General features: G+C 33.9%; 1 protein-coding gene and 1 long non-coding RNA gene across 15 annotated transcripts; one reads left to right on the top strand and one right to left on the bottom strand.

Annotated features, from left to right (window-relative positions):
- Positions 2,041 to 18,884, bottom strand: LOC107639388. Of its 9 annotated transcripts, none has more exons than XR_002361199.1 (5): positions 18,601 to 18,883; positions 18,470 to 18,525; positions 17,808 to 17,890; positions 16,829 to 16,921; positions 2,041 to 2,054 (listed from the first exon to the last, which is right to left on the bottom strand). It is a non-coding gene; the product is annotated as an uncharacterized LOC107639388 (long non-coding RNA). The 9 variants fall into 9 exon arrangements; XR_001620106.2 differs by lacking the exon at positions 2,041 to 2,054 and adding an exon at positions 16,042 to 16,263 and having other exon boundaries at positions 17,801 to 17,890; positions 18,601 to 18,884; XR_001620107.2 differs by lacking the exon at positions 2,041 to 2,054 and adding an exon at positions 16,042 to 16,266 and having other exon boundaries at positions 17,801 to 17,890; positions 18,601 to 18,884.
- Positions 2,430 to 8,631, top strand: LOC107639387. Of its 6 annotated transcripts, none has more exons than XR_002361196.1 (7): positions 2,433 to 3,288; positions 4,231 to 4,300; positions 4,417 to 4,500; positions 5,648 to 5,703; positions 5,814 to 6,253; positions 6,384 to 6,467; positions 6,553 to 6,827. XR_002361196.1 is itself a non-coding variant. In XM_021121225.1 (5 exons), the coding sequence occupies exons 1-5, from the start codon at positions 3,157 to 3,159 to the stop codon at positions 5,862 to 5,864; spliced, it is 393 nt and encodes a 130-aa protein (XP_020976884.1). In that variant the 5' UTR covers positions 2,433 to 3,156; the 3' UTR covers positions 5,865 to 6,322. The 6 variants fall into 6 exon arrangements, 1 of the variants encoding a protein (XP_020976884.1); XR_002361195.1 differs by having other exon boundaries at positions 5,814 to 6,054; XR_002361197.1 differs by having other exon boundaries at positions 2,437 to 3,288; positions 4,417 to 4,496; positions 5,653 to 5,703; positions 5,814 to 6,054.

A 19,247-nucleotide genomic window follows, 5' to 3' on the forward strand; every position in this document is an offset into this window, starting at 1 on the left:
AATGTTGATATAGATAATATAATTCACGTATCGTTTTATTATTTATCCACATTTTTATCGTGTAGATACGCATAAATTTATTATCACAATGAAGCAAACACCAAAATTAAATCATTTCACATTAGCATTAACACAACCTACGCCTAACCGCTAACCTTAAAACTCGTCGAAAAACAATCCGTTCACGTAAAGATCAATTTAATCAACCTCCCATCACAGGTAATCAAAAGGGTCCCAACACGCTGACTTCTAGCTCTATAAATTGAACCACTTCTGTTCATGCAAATGCACCAAAATTGTTTCACACTATGTCCAAAACCACTAGTGCTTTGCTAATTTTATCTCTCTATGTGTTGGCAAATCTGAACAACGGTGTTGAAGCTGCAGGGAGAGGTAGTATCCCTAGAACAGATGCTGAGAAAGATCACCACAATGATCTTCTCTATGGACCTCAACACTGGTTCTTTTTTTCCCCATTTTTTCATCCTTTTTGGTTCGGTCACTTGCTCCCTTGGTTTCCGCTCCATCATGACAGCCCTCCTTTTGACATTCCACCTTATAAAGGTGATGGAGGCTACGGCCCAGGCCCTTTCGGTGGGGATGGGCTTCTAAAAGGCGGTGGTAAAGGTCCCATAGATGGCCTGCCTGTTAAAGGTGGTGACGGAGGTTACGGTGGTAAAGGCCCTATTGACGTCCCTCCTGTTAAAGGTGGTGATGACGGTGGCGGTAAAGGCCCTATAGACGGTCCTCCTATTAAAGGTGATGATGTCAGCTATTATGGTAAAAGCTCTTTGACCGGTACTGATCGTCCTAAACATTATAAAAGCCATGGCTGAAAAGGATCAACAACTCCTCCATGCAAGGTGGTGGCAGATAAATAGATGGATATCACTGAGTGTGTGTGTTGCATAGTGATACCTATATATCCTGTATAACTAAATAATTTGCATGGATTGGACTAGTGTCCCATGAAGCTAGCACTTGAGTATGTGTCCTCTGTGGTTTGAATATTATATATTGATGATGAGCCATGTAATATAATATATGATTTGTGGTCTTTGAATCAAAATTCCAATTGTTCGTTGTATGTTTCATCGTTGTGAGATTGAGTGACCAGTAAAGTGCTAGAGCAAGATGTGTATAATATTATAATTAAGGGCAATACTTCTTGTTTATGTATGTGTATGTTTTCATCCATTTCTTCCTCATTAACATTTCTTCCATCATAGAAAAAAATTGTAAATGTGATATAGTTTTATATATCCTAAAAAAACATATAGACGATTTTGCTAGATAATCGGTAAATAATTTTTAAAAAATTGAACAGAGCCCGTTCCACAGTTAAGCATGCGAATTTTATACACCTGTGGATAATATTCAGGATTTTAGCTGGCGTTACTTGAACACAATATTTGTTTCAGTATGCAGAACTTGAAGGATCTTCCAACGAACGAACGTATACATGTGACTTGGTTGGGCAGTGGCTATTCTTGAAAAACATTTTGGAGAGGCCAAATATATAATTAAGTATGCAAATTATTTAAAAATACTTATATTCAAACTAAATTTATCAACTCTTTGGTTTTTCAATCATTAATTATAAGATTATAATAGATTCAAAAGAATTTAAGAAATTTAATTAAAATAATAGGTATCTAAAATTATGAAAATAGAAATTTTTGTTTCTCCAAATCATTTTTTTTTTAATAATGAAGATCAATATGAAAATATAAAATAATAAACTTAAAACCTAACCCTTTTTTTTCATGTTTTGATACCACTTACTCTATTATGCATGCAATACACTGGAGTGTATTTTAGAAAACTAAATCACTACAAGAGAAAAGGTGTGTTGCCAGACTTTTTACTTGCGATGCTTTAAAAGCATAAGCAAAAGGTGTCAATGACCACGTTTTTATGAGAGTGGTGATTGATTAAAAATTTGGTCAGATTTTTGTTGTCACGCTTCAAAAGTGTAGCCGAAAAGAGTTAATGGCCACACATTTAAGAGGGTGGTAATTGATTAGAGATTTGTTCACGCTTTTTTTGTCACGCTTTAAAAATGTGGCCATAGAAAATAAAAAAAAAACACGCTTTACAAGCTTTTAAAGCATGCCAATAGAGTTGCGTTACGGTGACATTTTTAAAGTCTTTTCGCCACGTTTTTATTGCCGCACTTCAAAAATGTGGCCTAAAGGGATCAATGGCCACACCTTTTTAGGGTGGCAATTAATTAAAAATTTGGCCACGTTTAAGTTGTGACACTTAACAAAGCATGGCCACAGAAAGAAACAGGCACGTTTTTAAATAGTGCCAATAGGATTATGTTAAACTACCGAGAAAAACACTTCACTATTATTCACTCTTCACTACTCATTAAACTAGCTACTGAGAAAATCCTAACACTAGAGCTTCATTATTCCAACCTTCTTTAATGCGCTTCCAACCTTATTCATCGCACATCCAACCCCTCTAACCCTCTTCATTGCGAAACATAGAGTTCATCACGCAACCCTCTCTTACAACCCCTCCTTCGGTGCTTCCTCCATCAGCGTTCCTTCTGTCTACGTACTCACTTTCTCTCGCAAACCCTCTGTCGTGCTCACTTTTTCTTGCAAGCCCTCAACCGTCGCTCCTCCCTCCATGGCTCAATCGTTGCTTCTCCCTCAAACGTCGATGCCTCTCCAACAATTACCCTCACCCGTAGCCCTTTGTTTCTCCTTTTGCATTCCCTTCGCATCGTCAATCTTCCTTATCCTTACTCCACTCTGTGTTCATGGTTACTACAAGATTTATATTTAATTGAGGGAATTTTTTAGTAGAGATTCTTAAAAATCTCCAAAATACATTTTATTTATGGCAATTTATAAAGCTCCTCCTAATAGTTAATTGATAATTAAAATTTAAACTCTCTAGAAAAAATCCTTCTTCTCCTTAGTTTCACAAAATAAGACCGAGTGAGAGGGAAGAGAATTGAATGGCAACAAAACCCCAAGTTCTCCACCATTAGTTCTGCCGCCGTTGCAGTTGTCGGTTTCGTTGCCGTTACAGTCACCGGTTTTGCCACTATTTCTGCCACAGTTGGTGTAGGAAGCTTCTCAATCAAGCCACCTCCTCTATCGACATTATGGTTTCAGATCTATTTGCTTTGTAGTTATGGTTACCGCTGTAGTTTCTGCTGCCGTTGCTGCCGCAGTTTCCATTATCGTTGTCGTTGTAGTTGTCGCGTCGAAAGCTTCTGAATCGAGCCACTGTTTCAGATCTTTTTTCTCCTTCGAGCTGCCGCTGGTATTCTTCTTCTTATTTTTTTTGATTCAGTAGCGACTCACGTAGTATATTCTATTAGTAATTTTTGTTCTTATATAATTTACTTATAACATATTTTTATGTTCTTGTAATCTACTGGTTCCATTCATGAGATCTTGAATGGATGTTTAATGTGCATGTTTGTTATATGCTGAGAATAGAGAAAACTGGTTTACCGAATTAAATATTCCTCTGAAAAATGATGCTAGGTGGGTTTCATCACCACAGGATTTGAATATGAAAATTGCAAAATTAGAAAAAAAAATTTTCCAAAATAGATTGTTTAATGCTCCTTCTTGTGTCCATTCATTTGATCAAGGAATTAGAGAAATTCAGTTTATTAATATCAACTAACCAACCAAGGATAAAAGCTGCACCAAGAGCTTCAACAAAATGCTTGATTTTTGAATCAACATTAGAAAATATTAGAGTCATATGAAAACCATGGAAGATGATTTTTTGATGATTGTGAAAAAGCTAAAGTGAATAGCACAAGTGTTGAAGTGCAATGCAATACATAATTTTATACACTATAATGTTTGTGACTAATTAACAGTTTTAGTTCACATCTAACTAACTTGAAAAAATATAACTGATTCTAAATGAGAACAGGGCATTTGTTGTAAGATACCTCCATGAGTAACACCCGAAACAATAATAATAATCATCCTAAAAAGTCTGCCTCTGTAGTTCATTATTATTAGTTGTCTATCTGATTGCATTAACGCTAATTACTAATTAGATATATGTATATCATAGTTGCAGGTACTTGTGGTGGAGGTAATTAATTTATATAGTGTTAGGAGGACCTTGACTAGTGAGTTGTTGATTACTACAACGTAATGCATTACGTGTTGAATGGAAAATATATATTTGTTCTTCGTGATTCTATCTGTTGATTTAGTATTTTGTGATTGTTTTTAGGCATTCTTGGTGATAGTTCCAAATAAAAAAGGAGTTGGTTACACATATGAGTTGACTTTAAAGGTCAAAGGTAAGTTACTATCAATCATTTTTGGTTCAGGACTTCAATCTAATTGTTAATTTTTAGTGTGCATTTCAACTACTTGCCTTTTTTGGATCACACACTGATTTACAAAATTGAAACAGGGGAATTGAATTTGAGAGGAGAGAAGTCGGTTGGAGGCCATATAGATGTCCCAGAATTCTCGTTTGGCGAGTTGGATGACTTGCAATTACTTGTTATGTTAATATTTATTTGAACACTTTTGAAGCACTGATAAATTGAAAAAGGGCTTAATTCTATCTCTAGCTTTTAGATTTGTTTTTTACATCCATCATCCATATTGTAGTTTGTTCTTTTGCATTTGGTCAATAACTTGATGGTCTTCCTAGAATTAGTTATTATGACATAGCAAGTTGGATAGCAATACTTTCTCATGAGGTGCATTAGGAATTTCCCAATACACCGCATGTCTAATTGTTTTTGCATGCTTTAAAGCTTTGCCAACTAGTTCCATCTTCCTGAGACTAGATTGATAAATAGAGATCATAATTTAGATCATTAATAAAAGACACACAAATTATGTCATGTAATATAAGACGTACCATAATATAAGACGCAATATTATGTCATGTAATAATAATTAGTTGGACACACAAATTGATGAGGATAAAGACTAAAGACATCTACCTGTCATTAACAATTTCATTTCATACCATATTTGGTAAGACTCAAGAGTAACACTTTTTAATTTCTGAATAAATATATGGCGCGAGTTACTCTACTATTCTACTCGGTAGTGTTTCAGTTGGTAAATTAACCGGTTAATACTAATAATTTGATTATTGATCCACATGATTGTAACAATATATATATATATATATACATTTCATCATGTCATCTCTCAGCTATTTACAATTCAAAGTGTTTCTTCTTCTTGATGAAGCTACTTAATATACACACACATATATAAGGAACAATAAAACATGCTTGATTAGATCAACAAACCAGATTATTGATAGTGGCTTTGGATAACTTTCCTGTTCAGAAGTAATTTTTTGTTCAATTTTGAAGCACCGAAAATTAAATTCACCAGATGGGCCATGCAACAATCAAGAGGTAATCACCTATTAAGATCTCTAATTTTATCCTTCTTGTTTACATAACTCTTCACTGATTTACAATATCCTATGATCTTTAGTGCCCTATTTCTTTGATTCACTTTAAAATTAGTAACTTTTGTTTTTTATATATATATATTTCTGTAGTTGATCTTATGGGACTTTTATTACCAAAGAAAAATCTCAAATTTAAATATTTATATCAGCCTTCCTTAAAAGCCAAGTTAGTTCATATAATTCAATTTCTGTTGTTCTTAGCTTTTGCAGCATAAAGTTTGTTCCTCTGATCAACCAAGATGGAAGCCAGCCAAGGTATACATATGCATGCTCTTATAATTCAATTTCACCACTTTTCATTTGGCTTGGATTTTGTTTGTTCCAGTTCAATAAAGTTTTTTTTTTTTTTCTTGTCGCACAAACAGAGGCTTGGATTTTGTTTGTTCCAGTTCAATATAATAACATTTGACTTCTGAATTTCATAATAAATTGAGTTTCTACCTTATTTCCTATCCTCTTATTCCTATTTTAATGTCTTCTTCTATTGTTTAATTTAATTGATCATATTATCCTTCAATTTCTTGACAGATAATAATTATAATTAAAGTGGGTATTGATTTTTCTCATTAGTTTCTTGTTATTGTTTTCGAACAAACGCTTGTTGAGGTAAGATAATAATTATATCCTGTTTTATTTTAAATATGTTAGAATTCTATTATAGCTTTGTAGTTTATTATGTTAGAAATCTCATATATTTTTTAGTAGCACACAATGTCTAGTCTATTATAGCTACCAATTTATTAGATAGCGATGCTATTGAAAATGATGTAGCTACTAACTTGACAAAGTTAAGTTCCGCCACTAGGTGTAAGCATTATTTTTGGAACCTTTAGATGGGCTTAATATCTTATTTTTTCTATAAATAATGCAGATATTCCTATTTATTTTGTTCTTCATACTTTCAAAAACTAATTGAATAAAGAATTTTTTGCAAGATCTTTATTTCAAGGTGAATTTGAGTTGCCATTTCTAGCACTTCTCTTGGTCATCCTTTCCCCTTATGAGGTCATGAGATTTAGGTAAGCAAATCCATCTTTTTAGGTTTTGAGTTCATCAAGCCATTGCTTTTTCTCCATAACGATTCAATGTTATTGTCTTTGTCAGGGACACAAAAGAAGGTGCTATCATTTCATTATTGATTGCAGTGTATTTGCCTTACCAGCATTTCTCAAGAACAAGTTTACAGAAATTACTTGATCAAGGTTCAATTGTTGCCACCATAGCTGTTGTTTGTATCACTATTTTATCTTAGTTGTTTCTGATCTGAATTGCTTTAGAATGATGTAGACTCATAATATATTTACATAATAATGCCTGACAGTGGTGATCATTGTGTAATATAATATATCTGAATTCTGTACTTTTTTTTATTAATTATTGCTGATTCAAAAAAAGAGGTTATCTTTGTTTTGTGATAGAAATTGGCATTCAAAGAATGATTTTATATATAGAGTTATGTCTTATGTTGAAGAATTGTGTTATAAAAGATTTAGTTTTTAAATTTTAATATTAAAAAATAAATTTTTAATTTGAGAATATGTAAATGAGATGAGATTAATGAATGATTTGAAATTAAAAATAAATAAATAATTATAGAGTTTGTGGAGGTTTGAAAATCTCACAAAATAGTTAATTTTTGTTAAATTAAAAAATGAAGTTGTGGGGATTTTAAACTGCCACAAAAGTGATTTAAAATTGCCACAAAAGTCCAATATAAAACCCCACTAAACACACACAAAACCCCCACAAAAGACCTCGTGACACCTCAAATTTTGGGGTTTTAGAAACCCCCACAAACCATTTGGTGGGGGTTATAAACCTCAACAAATAAGAGAAAAAACTGGCACAAATAAATAAAAACCTTGTAGTGGGTTGCCGGTCTCTTCCTCCTTCGTGTGTCTCGTCATCCTCTATGTGTGGCTGTGCTGAAGCTCCGAACTCCGAAGCTTCTCCGCATCCCTAACTTTATATTACAAAAGAAAAATTTAAATATGAAATATGATTGTATTTTGATCTATATCATCCTTCCTTAAAAGCCAAGTTAGTTCATATAATTCCATTTCTGTTGTTCTTAGCTTTTGCAGCATAAAGTTTGTTCCTCAGATCAACCAATATGGAAGCCAGCTACATATGCAACTTCTATTACAAAAGAAAAATCTCAAATTTAAATATGATTGTATTTTGATCTATATCATCCTTCCTTAAAAGCCAAGTTAGTTCATATAATTCCATTTCTGTTGTTCTTAGCTTTTGCAGCATAAAGTTTGTTCCTCAGATCAACCAATATGGAAGCCAGCCAAGGTATACATATGCATGCTCTTATAATTCAATTTCACCACTTTTCATTTGGCTTGGATTTTGTTTGTTCCAGTTCAATAAAGTTTTTTTTTTTTTTCTTGTCGCACAAACAGAGGCTTGGATTTTGTTTGTTCCAGTTCAATATAATAACATTTGACTTCTGAATTTCATAATAAATTGAGTTTCTACCTTATTTCCTATCCTCTTATTCCTATTTTAATGTCTTCTTCTATTGTTTAATTTAATTGATCATATTATCCTTCAATTTCTTGACAGATAATAATTATAATTAAAGTGGGTATTGATTTTTCTCATTAGTTTCTTGTTATTGTTTTCGAACAAACGCTTGTTGAGGTAAGATAATAATTATATCCTGTTTTATTTTAAATATGTTAGAATTCTATTATAGCTTTGTAGTTTATTATGTTAGAAATCTCATATATTTTTTAGTAGCACACAATGTCTAGTCTATTATAGCTACCAATTTATTAGATAGCGATGCTATTGAAAATGATGTAGCTACTAACTTGACAAAGTTAAGTTCCGCCACTAGGTGTAAGCATTATTTTTGGAACCTTTAGATGGGCTTAATATCTTATTTTTTCTATAAATAATGCAGATATTCCTATTTATTTTGTTCTTCATACTTTCAAAAACTAATTGAATAAAGAATTTTTTGCAAGATCTTTATTTCAAGGTGAATTTGAGTTGCCATTTCTAGCACTTCTCTTGGTCATCCTTTCCCCTTATGAGGTCATGAGATTTAGGTAAGCAAATCCATCTTTTTAGGTTTTGAGTTCATCAAGCCATTGCTTTTTCTCCATAACGATTCAATGTTATTGTCTTTGTCAGGGACACAAAAGAAGGTGCTATCATTTCATTATTGATTGCAGTGTATTTGCCTTACCAGCATTTCTCAAGAACAAGTTTACAGAAATTACTTGATCAAGGTTCAATTGTTGCCACCATAGCTGTTGTTTGTATCACTATTTTATCTTAGTTGTTTCTGATCTGAATTGCTTTAGAATGATGTAGACTCATAATATATTTACATAATAATGCCTGACAGTGGTGATCATTGTGTAATATAATATATCTGAATTCTGTACTTTTTTTTATTAATTATTGCTGATTCAAAAAAAGAGGTTATCTTTGTTTTGTGATAGAAATTGGCATTCAAAGAATGATTTTATATATAGAGTTATGTCTTATATTGAAGAATTGTGTTATAAAAGATTTAGTTTTTAAATTTTAATATTAAAAAATAAATTTTTAATTTGAGAATATGTAAATGAGATGAGATTAATGAATGATTTGAAATTAAAAATAAATAAATAATTATAGAGTTTGTGGAGGTTTGAAAATCTCACAAAATAGTTAATTTTTGTTAAATTAAAAAATGAAGTTGTGGGGATTTTAAACTGCCACAAAAGTGATTTAAAATTGCCACAAAAGTCCAATATAAAACCCCACTAAACACACACAAAACCCCCACAAAAGACCTCGTGACACCTCAAATTTTGGGGTTTTAGAAACCCCCACAAACCATTTGGTGGGGGTTATAAACCTCAACAAATAAGAGAAAAAACTGGCACAAATAAATAAAAACCTTGTAGTGGGTTGCCGGTCTCTTCCTCCTTCGTGTGTCTCGTCATCCTCTATGTGTGGCTGTGCTGAAGCTCCGAACTCCGAAGCTTCTCCGCATCCCTAACTCAGCTTCTGCCTCTATTTCTATAGGTGAGTTTGTTTTATTAGATTTTTTTAACTACCTTCATTAGTATTTTCGGTTTTAATATAGTTTTAGATAAATTGATGCTTATTAGATAAATTGATGATTATGAATTTAGATGATTATTGCTGATTCTTGCATAGTGAGTGTAATCTACTAAACAATTGAGACATGTCCAGTCTTTCTGTAGGCCTACTTGTAATCTTTTGAAGTTCTTACTTCTTTGTTCCTGACATGTCTGTATTATTTGTTGTGAGCACGTTGTAACACCCTACCACACAGAGTCTTATGCTTAAGTCATAAAACTGGGGTGGCGAGGTATTACGTCCTCTAAAAGTAAAATTATATATATTATAGATGGAAAAGGTTTTATCCAGGAGCCTTTCAAGAAAAGTTATTAAACAAAATACAAGCAAAACAACGCAGCACTCACGATCGGATGCAAGTAGAAAGCTGAATAAGATTGAATGGAAAAGATAATATAAATATATAAGATCAGAGTTCCAAAAATGCAATTAACAAGCTTTAGGCTCGGCCTGCAAAGCAAAAACCGACCAGAGTATTCATCTACATATATATACACCCCAAAGTATACCCTAGACAGAAAACCGACAATATGTTTCTTCGAGTCAACCTCTAAGAGGGACAAACATAAAATACAAGGTGGAGAATCTATATACATATATAAATATAAATAAAATACAACCCTGAATCCCAAGAGTTCTTCGTTTCTTCAGAGTCTCCGAAAAACACAGTGTGGTGCTTCTTAACCTGCATCTGAAAAATAACAACACATTTGGAATGAGAACCGGAGGTTCTCCGCATGGTAGTGGTGCCGCATACAAAAGATATAAGGTCTCGGGAAAGCCAGCGGCAATCCTAGAACTCTGACACTTAGATTATAAAACTTAAAGATTTAAAATAGAAAACCATAAACGGGATGGTTCTCTAAGGTTCTAAACTTAACCAAAACTGTACTAAAACCCTCAAATCCTCCGCCTTTCCTCCAATCCTCCAACTTTGGTACAGAGACAAGCAAAACAGACAAGACAAGCACATACAGAAAGCATAAATAACAAATAGGCAATTAGCAATTAACATGAGTAAACAATTAAGCAAGACAAGATCTACAATGCACACTCAAAAAAAAAAAACATACAAATGTACATGATGCATGCCTTTCCTACTAGCCGTGAGCTTACATGTCGGTTAAATCGTTAGAACACGATGCATTCGGTAGCTAACCGGATATGGTCTCTAGGTTACACATCCCCAGGAGGAACTTTAACGAAGGAGAGTACCTTTTCACCTTCTCCTGGAGGTTTCACGAAGGAAAGTGCCTTTCCACATCGAAGGAGTGTGCCTTTCCACCTTGCAACCAGAGAAGAATGTAGGGAAAACAATGCGAAGGAGAGTGCCTTTCCACATCGAAGGAGTGTGCCTTTCCACCTTCCCCACATCCACGACAAGAGAGGGAATCCTCCATCCTCAACTTGCCACCCGATAAAGTTTTCAAGTTAACACGCAAGTGGGATCACACCCAGACCTTGTCATCTTGGCCATTCTGACCATACTCAGTCATCAACAACCTCAATCAGACTTCAATCATCATATTCATTCTTAATCATTCACATCCATTCATTCAATGTCATTATGGCCAAAATTCATCAATTATACAGAGGTTAATCTCATCAGTACAAACATTTCTTTGCTTCCAAGTAACCCTCTTTTCATAGCTTAATCTCATCACTAGGCATACCACTAAGGTCTAGGGGCTAAAAGAGTAAAAATAGAGGTTTAGAGGTTCGAAATTAGGTTTTAAAACATAAAATCCACTTTGCTGAAAACAGGGTTCCCGTGTACGCGTGGGTGCGTTTTTCCTTGCTCGCATGCAGATGGTCACGTACGCAAGTTTTACAGAATGGGTAAAAATGCTAAGTGTTGTAGAATCTCAATTTTGCACACCGAAATTCCGATGCGCATAACTTTCTTATTTTAAAATATTTTTCATCCATTTTTCAAACAGCCTAAACTTTACGATCCCAATTTTTTTATGAAACAAATTTGAAAGGATTTGGGGGTCTGGAAGCCGAGTTATGGCTCGCCGAAGTTTAGCCAAAAATCATATTTTTCAAAAAAATCCTCAAACCTCTATTTTCATCAAAATCACAACTCAAAACTAACTTTCTATGCTTATAAACAGCACCAAAATATACCATATTACAGCAACACAGCTCCACATCCTACCACAACCAATCATACCTCAATTTTTAAACAATCTCATACAAATCCATCAAGATCAACTTCAATAATCAACAAAAGCTCATATTCAACAATTTCATAATCAATACCACCTCATCTACAAACATTAATATATTACTATCACTCATTCAATTCATTATCGCATCAACTATCTACCATATTTATATCATTAGCCAACACCCAATTATCCACAACCAAACTCAACACACATTATATTAACCAAAGTCACTAAGCATGCATCAAACATACAGTTCAACTTATCCTATATCGTCTAGCCTAAGTTTTTACGATACCATACATATTATATACGAGAAAATAAAACCACACCATGGCCGATTCCTCGTTAATCTTGGAACATCACATTTGACCTCCGTTCCACAAAAGCCAAGCTTCTGAACCTCTCCAAATAGAAAATTCAGCTACCAAGTCCAACGCTCAAGCTTCCAACTCCATAAATTTGCCACCAATACATATAGTTCAATCTTATATCATATAAATACCACTAAATCAATATAGGATTTGCTATATATGCAATTTCACAAGGGTTAAAGACCCCTCACCTTACCAACGGGAAATTGGAACAAGGCCCAGTGATTCCGCACCACTTGAGCATACCTAACATCATTAAATCACAAAATCTCAAAGTCCAAGGACCTAATATTTTTTAATTTAAGGAGAGAGAAACTGGAAGAGAAATAGCTGATTTCTTACCAAATTGTTAGGTGGGTTTCATAGAGGATTTCGACACAAACGTGTGGCTGCTGATGGCTCATCAATCGGAGCTCTGGATCAAAAGTTATATGGAATAGAAATTTGAGTGAAGGTTTGGGTGTTTCACTTGTGTTCTTCCCCCTCTCCTTTGCTTTCAGCATGTTTCCCTGATTTGGGAAAGAAGAAGAGCTAAGGTTCTTCATATATGAGGGGTTGGGTTGGGCTTTGGGCCCATTATGGATCCGGTTTGCTCGATTTGGCCCGTTCGGCTCAATCTTGGGCCAAATTCTTTAAAATTAATGTCAAAATTCTTATTTTAATTAACTCTATCTCATTAAACTAAAAAAATTAATATTCTTATCTCTTAGATTAATAATTAATTTATTGTCTAATTATTTATTAATTTTGCGGGTTTTACACATGTGGCATTGGAAACGAGTCATACCTGTTTAAATGCAGAAGGAAATTGTATTTAAGTGTAAATTTATTTTATTTCAAGCTTTTGGTAGTTCTCTAGCCACTGCCGCTTCTCTTATTCGCTACCATCTCTCTTATTCTACTTTTGTTGCACTGTTACTTTGCTGTTGCTGTGGTACTAATTAATCTGCTACTAGATTGTTAGTTAGTTCAAGCATGAATTAAATGCATGCAAGCTAGAACTTTCGACTTGAATGAAAAATTTGTTTAAATGTGATCTCATATATTAGATAGTGCATTGCTTAACATTGTGAAAAAATGGTTTTATACTAGTACTATTAGATCTTGCAAAAAATTGCGTAGTGCATAGTTTGGTTTTTGTATTACGTTTTCTTTAAATATTATGTCTCTTAGAGGAGTGAGGAAAATCAATTCTAAATCAATTAAAAATTCTATTTTGGTAAGATAATATCTTATGTAGATTGTACAACTTGGATGCCTCAAATAGTAGACTAAGAAATACTCTCTTGCTGTTGTGGTATTAATTATCTGTTGTTGGATTTGTATTCATTGCCGCTACCACCTCTCTTATTCTGCTTCTGGTATGGTGCTGCTTTGCTGTTGTTATGGTACGAATTATTTTTTCTACTGGATTGCTTAGTTGTTTAAGCATGAATTAAATGCCAATGATGTGGAACATTTTTCTTGAATACAAAACCTCTTATTCTCACTGGAATGGTTTATAAATATTACTAAAAGAAACTCATATAGGCTAGTTGAGAGGCAATTTTGTAAAAAGAAAAGCACTTAGAAATTTATTTTTATCATTCTTTTATAGTAGAAACTACTATCTTAGTGTGCTGTGAAAGATGTAAATATTAGAAATTTCTCCCTTACAATTTCAGCAGATTGATACATTTTATCACCAAATATTTCTAGACTGCTATTGTTTTGCAAGTTACATATGTTCTTCAAATGTTTTGTTTGTTTAGCAAGGAAATAATGTGTATTAACCATCAATTGAAATTGGAGTTGAATTTTGGGAGACATTAGCTACTTGGCCTCAATGTCTTCAACTTCTAAATTTCCCTAAATATTTCTACTTACAAATTTAGAAGTTTTTCTTCTGAAAACCTTTATCAATGTGTAATGTCTGAAATATAAGTGTACCCATTATTGGTTGGATCCTTGAATTGCTTTTATCATTAGCCATTTTTGTTATCAATTTTTGAAACTTCTAAACAAAAACAATAATAGAGACTTTATTAATTTAACTAATTATTTTCTTTCCTTTTTTGTTTAAAAAAGGAATGAGACAATTTCTGTCTTTTCATTTCTTAATATTTTAAGACGATAATTTTGGTTTATGCAAATTTGAATACATTTATTAATTTGTTATTAATGTTATGCATATAACTTAAGTACTTTTCAGAGGCACTCACTTTAGGGTCTTCTTTAAGAATTGCTAAAATTTAATTTCCTTTGTTATTTTATGTCCAATGGTTTCAAAGTATTTTGGAGGCTTGGACAACATTGTCTCTTAGTTAATTAGGAAGCTAGATTCATAGTTAGTAAGACTAATAGTAAAGACTTCATACTAGGAACTTAGCTATCTATTTGAAATATATAGGTTTTTGATGGATGTGTCCAAAGATTGGATGGATACACCACGTCATGAGAAAGAATATCAACTTGGTATAGAAAGAATTTTACACTTTGCTTTTTCATCAGTGGGAGTTCCTCAAGGGGAAGAAATTCAGTACCCATGTTCAAAGTGTTATAATAGACTTTGGTTACAAAGAGGTGACATGTATAACCATCTAATATGCCACAAATTCGTAGAAGGTTATAGGCTGTGGTTTAATCATAGAAAATCACTTGTTGCTATGGATGTTGACAGTGACACAAACGATAAACATAACTGTAATGATAACATTGATGAGTTATTACGTCATAGATTCAAAGATAATACACAAGGTGAAGGACAAATATGGGCCCAATAAACGTGCAAAGAAATTTAATAAATTGGTGGACAAGGCAAGCCAAGAACCATACCTTGGGTGAAAAGGATTCACAAAATTATCCTTTACCATCCGTCTTTTACTTGTTAAAATGCTTGCATGCTTGGAGTCACTACAAAAAAAAAGGTCTATGGTCATGGTGAAAAACCGTGACCATAGCTAGTGAAAAGGGTGACCATAGGTCTATGGTCACGGTTTTTGACCTATGGTCACGGTTTTTCTGCCGTGACCTATTCTCTCGTGGCCATAGACTTATGGTCACGGTTTTTTTATCTATGGTCACGGTTTCTATGGCCACGGTTGTAATGTTCAAATTCTGGCACTTTAGGCCACGTTTTTTTACCGTGACCATAGGTTAATCTATGGTCACGCGATAAAACCGTGACCATAGCCTATCTATGGTCACGGTTTTGGCCGTGACCATAGCCATTATAGTCACCCCTTCCCAAAACCGTGACCATAGATAAGGCTATGGTCACGGTTTTGGCCGTGACCATAGCCTCTATGGTCACTCCACCCAAAACCGTGACCATAGCCATATCTATGGTCACAGTTTTGACCGTGACCATAGCCTCTACGGTCACCCCTTCCCAAAACCGTGACCATAGCCTTATCTATGGTCACGGTTTTGGCCGTGACCATAGCCCCTATGGTCACTCTACCAAAAACCGTGACCATAGCCATATCTATGATCACTCTACCAAAAACCGTGACCATAGTTTCTATGGTCACCCCTTCCCAAAACCGTGACCATTGCCTTATCTATGGTCATGGTTTTGGCCGTGACCATAGCCTCTATGGTCACCCCTTCCCAAAACCGTGACCATAGCCATAGCCTTATCTATGGTCATAGTTTTGGCCGTGACCATAGCCTCTATGGTCACCCCACCTGAAAACCATGACCATAGCCTTATCTATGGTCACGGTTTTTTGCCGTGACCATAGCGTCTATGGTCACCCCGCATTAAAATAGTGACCATAACCTTATCTATAGTCACTGTTTTCACCGTGGCCATAGCTTATCTATGGTCACCCCTCCTTAAAACGGTGGCCATAACTTATTTATGGTAACCTGTTTTATTTTATAAATTTTTTTTAAAGCATAATCACATTCCAAAATGATGATAATCACAAAATAAATCTAAGAATGAGAAATTCAATAAATGTAAATCATAAAAGTTTCATTAAAAAGTAGATATCCATTATAACACTAATCAAAATAGAGTGTAATTTATCCATTACATGTATTATCGAATAAAATCTCTTATCAAAATGTAAAGAAGACATCAAAATAATACATTTAGATAACCAAAATCATTATAAGACCCATCCCATCTTATATTTGTATAGAACATATTTTCTTCACATCATATCCTCCTGCTAGCAAAAGAAATAAAGAAGTTAGAACAGAACAAAAATATTTTTAATGATGCATGCAGTGCAGTTGAGTAATGAATATGGAGCACAAGTTAAGTAAGTCAATCAATATGAAAATTTCAACCACTAAATAACAAGGAGCATTTGCATGTGGTTTTGAGCCATTTGGTAATGTTTATATGTTTTTAAACTATCTTTGAGTGGAACTTCAACTCCCCTGTTGAAGTCGCTTAAAACTGAAAAAAATCCAGCACAAAGAAACAACCACAACCAAAATAGAAGCTTAAAAAATAAGGTAATACCGAAATACTATTATTAGCTTCCAACCCATCAAACAAATCAAGTAATCAACACCAGCGAAACAGAAAAACCAGATTGAGTGTGAAATCAATAGACAAAGTAAATTTTAAAATAATAATAAACCTAAGAATGCAAATATCTGAACTTACTAAACATGATCTAATAGGTCAATTATAGAGACAATCTAGCTACCATATATCCGCTTACTACCCTAGTTAAATGTGCTATAAAATTATTATATATGGCAATTACGAGATAAACTTACTGCTTAGTTCCTTCATTTTGAGATGCCATATGAAGTTATTATAAACGGTGCCGCAGCAACTTCTGTTGTCTTTACCAGTACGAAAAATTTATCCTGTACACAAAACAAAGTCAAAATAATCACCTCTAAATTAAATCAAACCAGTAGCATAACAAAATCACTAATCACTAATCACAAATCACAAATCACTTGTCACAAATTCAAAATTCAAAACACTCAGTGCCATAAGTCTATAACAAAACCACAGCTTAACAAGTCACTAATCAACATTTTATTATTACTTTATTTATTTTGTATAAACTATCTATTAGAGTGTGCATCTAAAAATATATTTTCAAGCTTACAAAAATTTTAAAAGTAAAAAGTAATGCTAATATTAAGAATCGTTTTTTTTCTTTTTGGGTTTTGGAGAATAAAGTTATTTGTAAGAAGGCTATTATAAGAGTTCTCCAATTTGAAGGCCATGTTATCCACGGTGACTGTGGCCCATCTACACAATATATATATATATATATATATATATATATATACTAAAATTTAACTTCCATACAAAAAATATATAACTTCCTTTTTTTTTTTTTGCAGAACTTGGGTCTAGTGACCTGGATTTGAATTCAATTGTAGCCTATGATATGGGCTTTATGCTAGAAATGTATCATTTAGTCTTAAGAATCAAACACAAAAAGTAGTATTTTTATATTAAAGTCAATTTACAAGTATTTTTTTTTCATTCAACTCACTCATGGAAGGGGTTCACTCAATGGACCATAATTGAAACCAAAAACATTGAAACTTAACTAAATGATCGTATGAACATAAATTTAAATTGTAAGAGAAACAAGTAGAAGAATTTATTCCTGCTCACTGTACAAATACATATGTAAACTACTATTGACAAGAGTTTAAATACAAGTAAGAATATCATTAGTTATTGATTTGAATATGGGAAAGATAAAAGTTCATTAACCATACATCTAACCTCCAATATTCCAGGGAAGCAAAAAGAGAGAAGCACCAGGCATTTAAGAGGCCACTTTTTTATGGAGGATAGAAAAATAAGACCTGGAAAAATTTGAATATGACTGTTAAAAGGTACTCAGAATCATAGATAGTTGAAGAAAAAAATTGGTATAAGATAAATTGAACTTTTTCTTTGAATGAAGTTTTTTTAATACATCGTCATTTACCTTTCAAATTATACGATTATTAACAAGTCTTGAAGTATACATACGAGCCATATATGATTCATAAGGTTTTCAATCTCTTCACTATATTTGCTGATGCCAAAAAACAATGTGCGGTGCCGCACAAAACAAAATTAAAGCCTACTCGGCAACTCATCATATATTAGAAATAATGAAATACATCATCTCCATCAATAAAAATGCTTTATATACTAAAAAAGAAAAGGAAGTTTCACAAAAGAAAAAAAACCAAGATGTAACTCATTAGCAACTGCATTGGGTCCACACCGTCCACTAAAACAACAGGCTCAAGGATCAAGGCTATTTCAGGTGGAACACCACCATGAAATCAGTAGCTCAAGGTGCCAAGAACCATGTGAAATAAGCACAACAGAAGGCTAATAACAACAAGAAGAAGATGCCTCAGCAACGATTTTATTTCATATATGGCTCGTACCTAATGAGATTCGTGGAAGTGATTCGGGGAGCCTTGATTGCAGCACGTAAATCCCCCTTCGCAAATCCAAAAAGAAGATTATCAGGAAAATAAATTAACAAAATCTAAAACGGAAAAGGGAAACGGCATACCAAGCAGCACTGAGAACTGAGACACCGATGGAGACGCCGATGCCGACGGCGGAGAAGGTGTAAGGAGAGATCTTAACGAGCGCAGTACCCCAAGAGCGGACGCCACTAACCTTCGACGAACGGAGAAGCCAACGAAGATAAAGATGATGTGCTGAGAGCTTGAGACGGTGGCGGCGCCAACAATCTTCGGACGGCGGCGACAATGAGGGGCTAGGGTTATGAATTGGGGAAAGAAAGAAGGGGGGGTTGTTTCAATTTCCTTCAGTTCACGGTTCACCTAACTTATGACTAGTATAGGTTAAGAAAATGAGTTTATTTTAATTTTTTTAAATTATTTAATTAATTAAAACTCAAATGATTAAAACTGTGACTATAGACCCCTTTAGATCACTCCCAAAATCGTGACCATAAACCCTTTTAGGCCACCCTTCTGAAAAACTGTGACCATAGATCATTTTTGGTCACTGTAAAAAACCGTGACCATAGACACCTTTTGGCTACCCCCCAAAACCGTGACCATAGACCCTTTTAGGCCACCCTTCCGAAAAACCGTGGCCATAGACCCTTTTTGGTCACTGTAAAAAACCGTGACCATAGACACCTTTAGGCCACCCTCCAAAACCGTGACCATAGACCCTTTTAGGCCA

This window comes from Arachis ipaensis, chromosome B04 (assembly GCF_000816755.2).
Source record: "Arachis ipaensis cultivar K30076 chromosome B04, Araip1.1, whole genome shotgun sequence".
Lineage (NCBI taxonomy): Eukaryota > Viridiplantae > Streptophyta > Magnoliopsida > Fabales > Fabaceae > Arachis > Arachis ipaensis.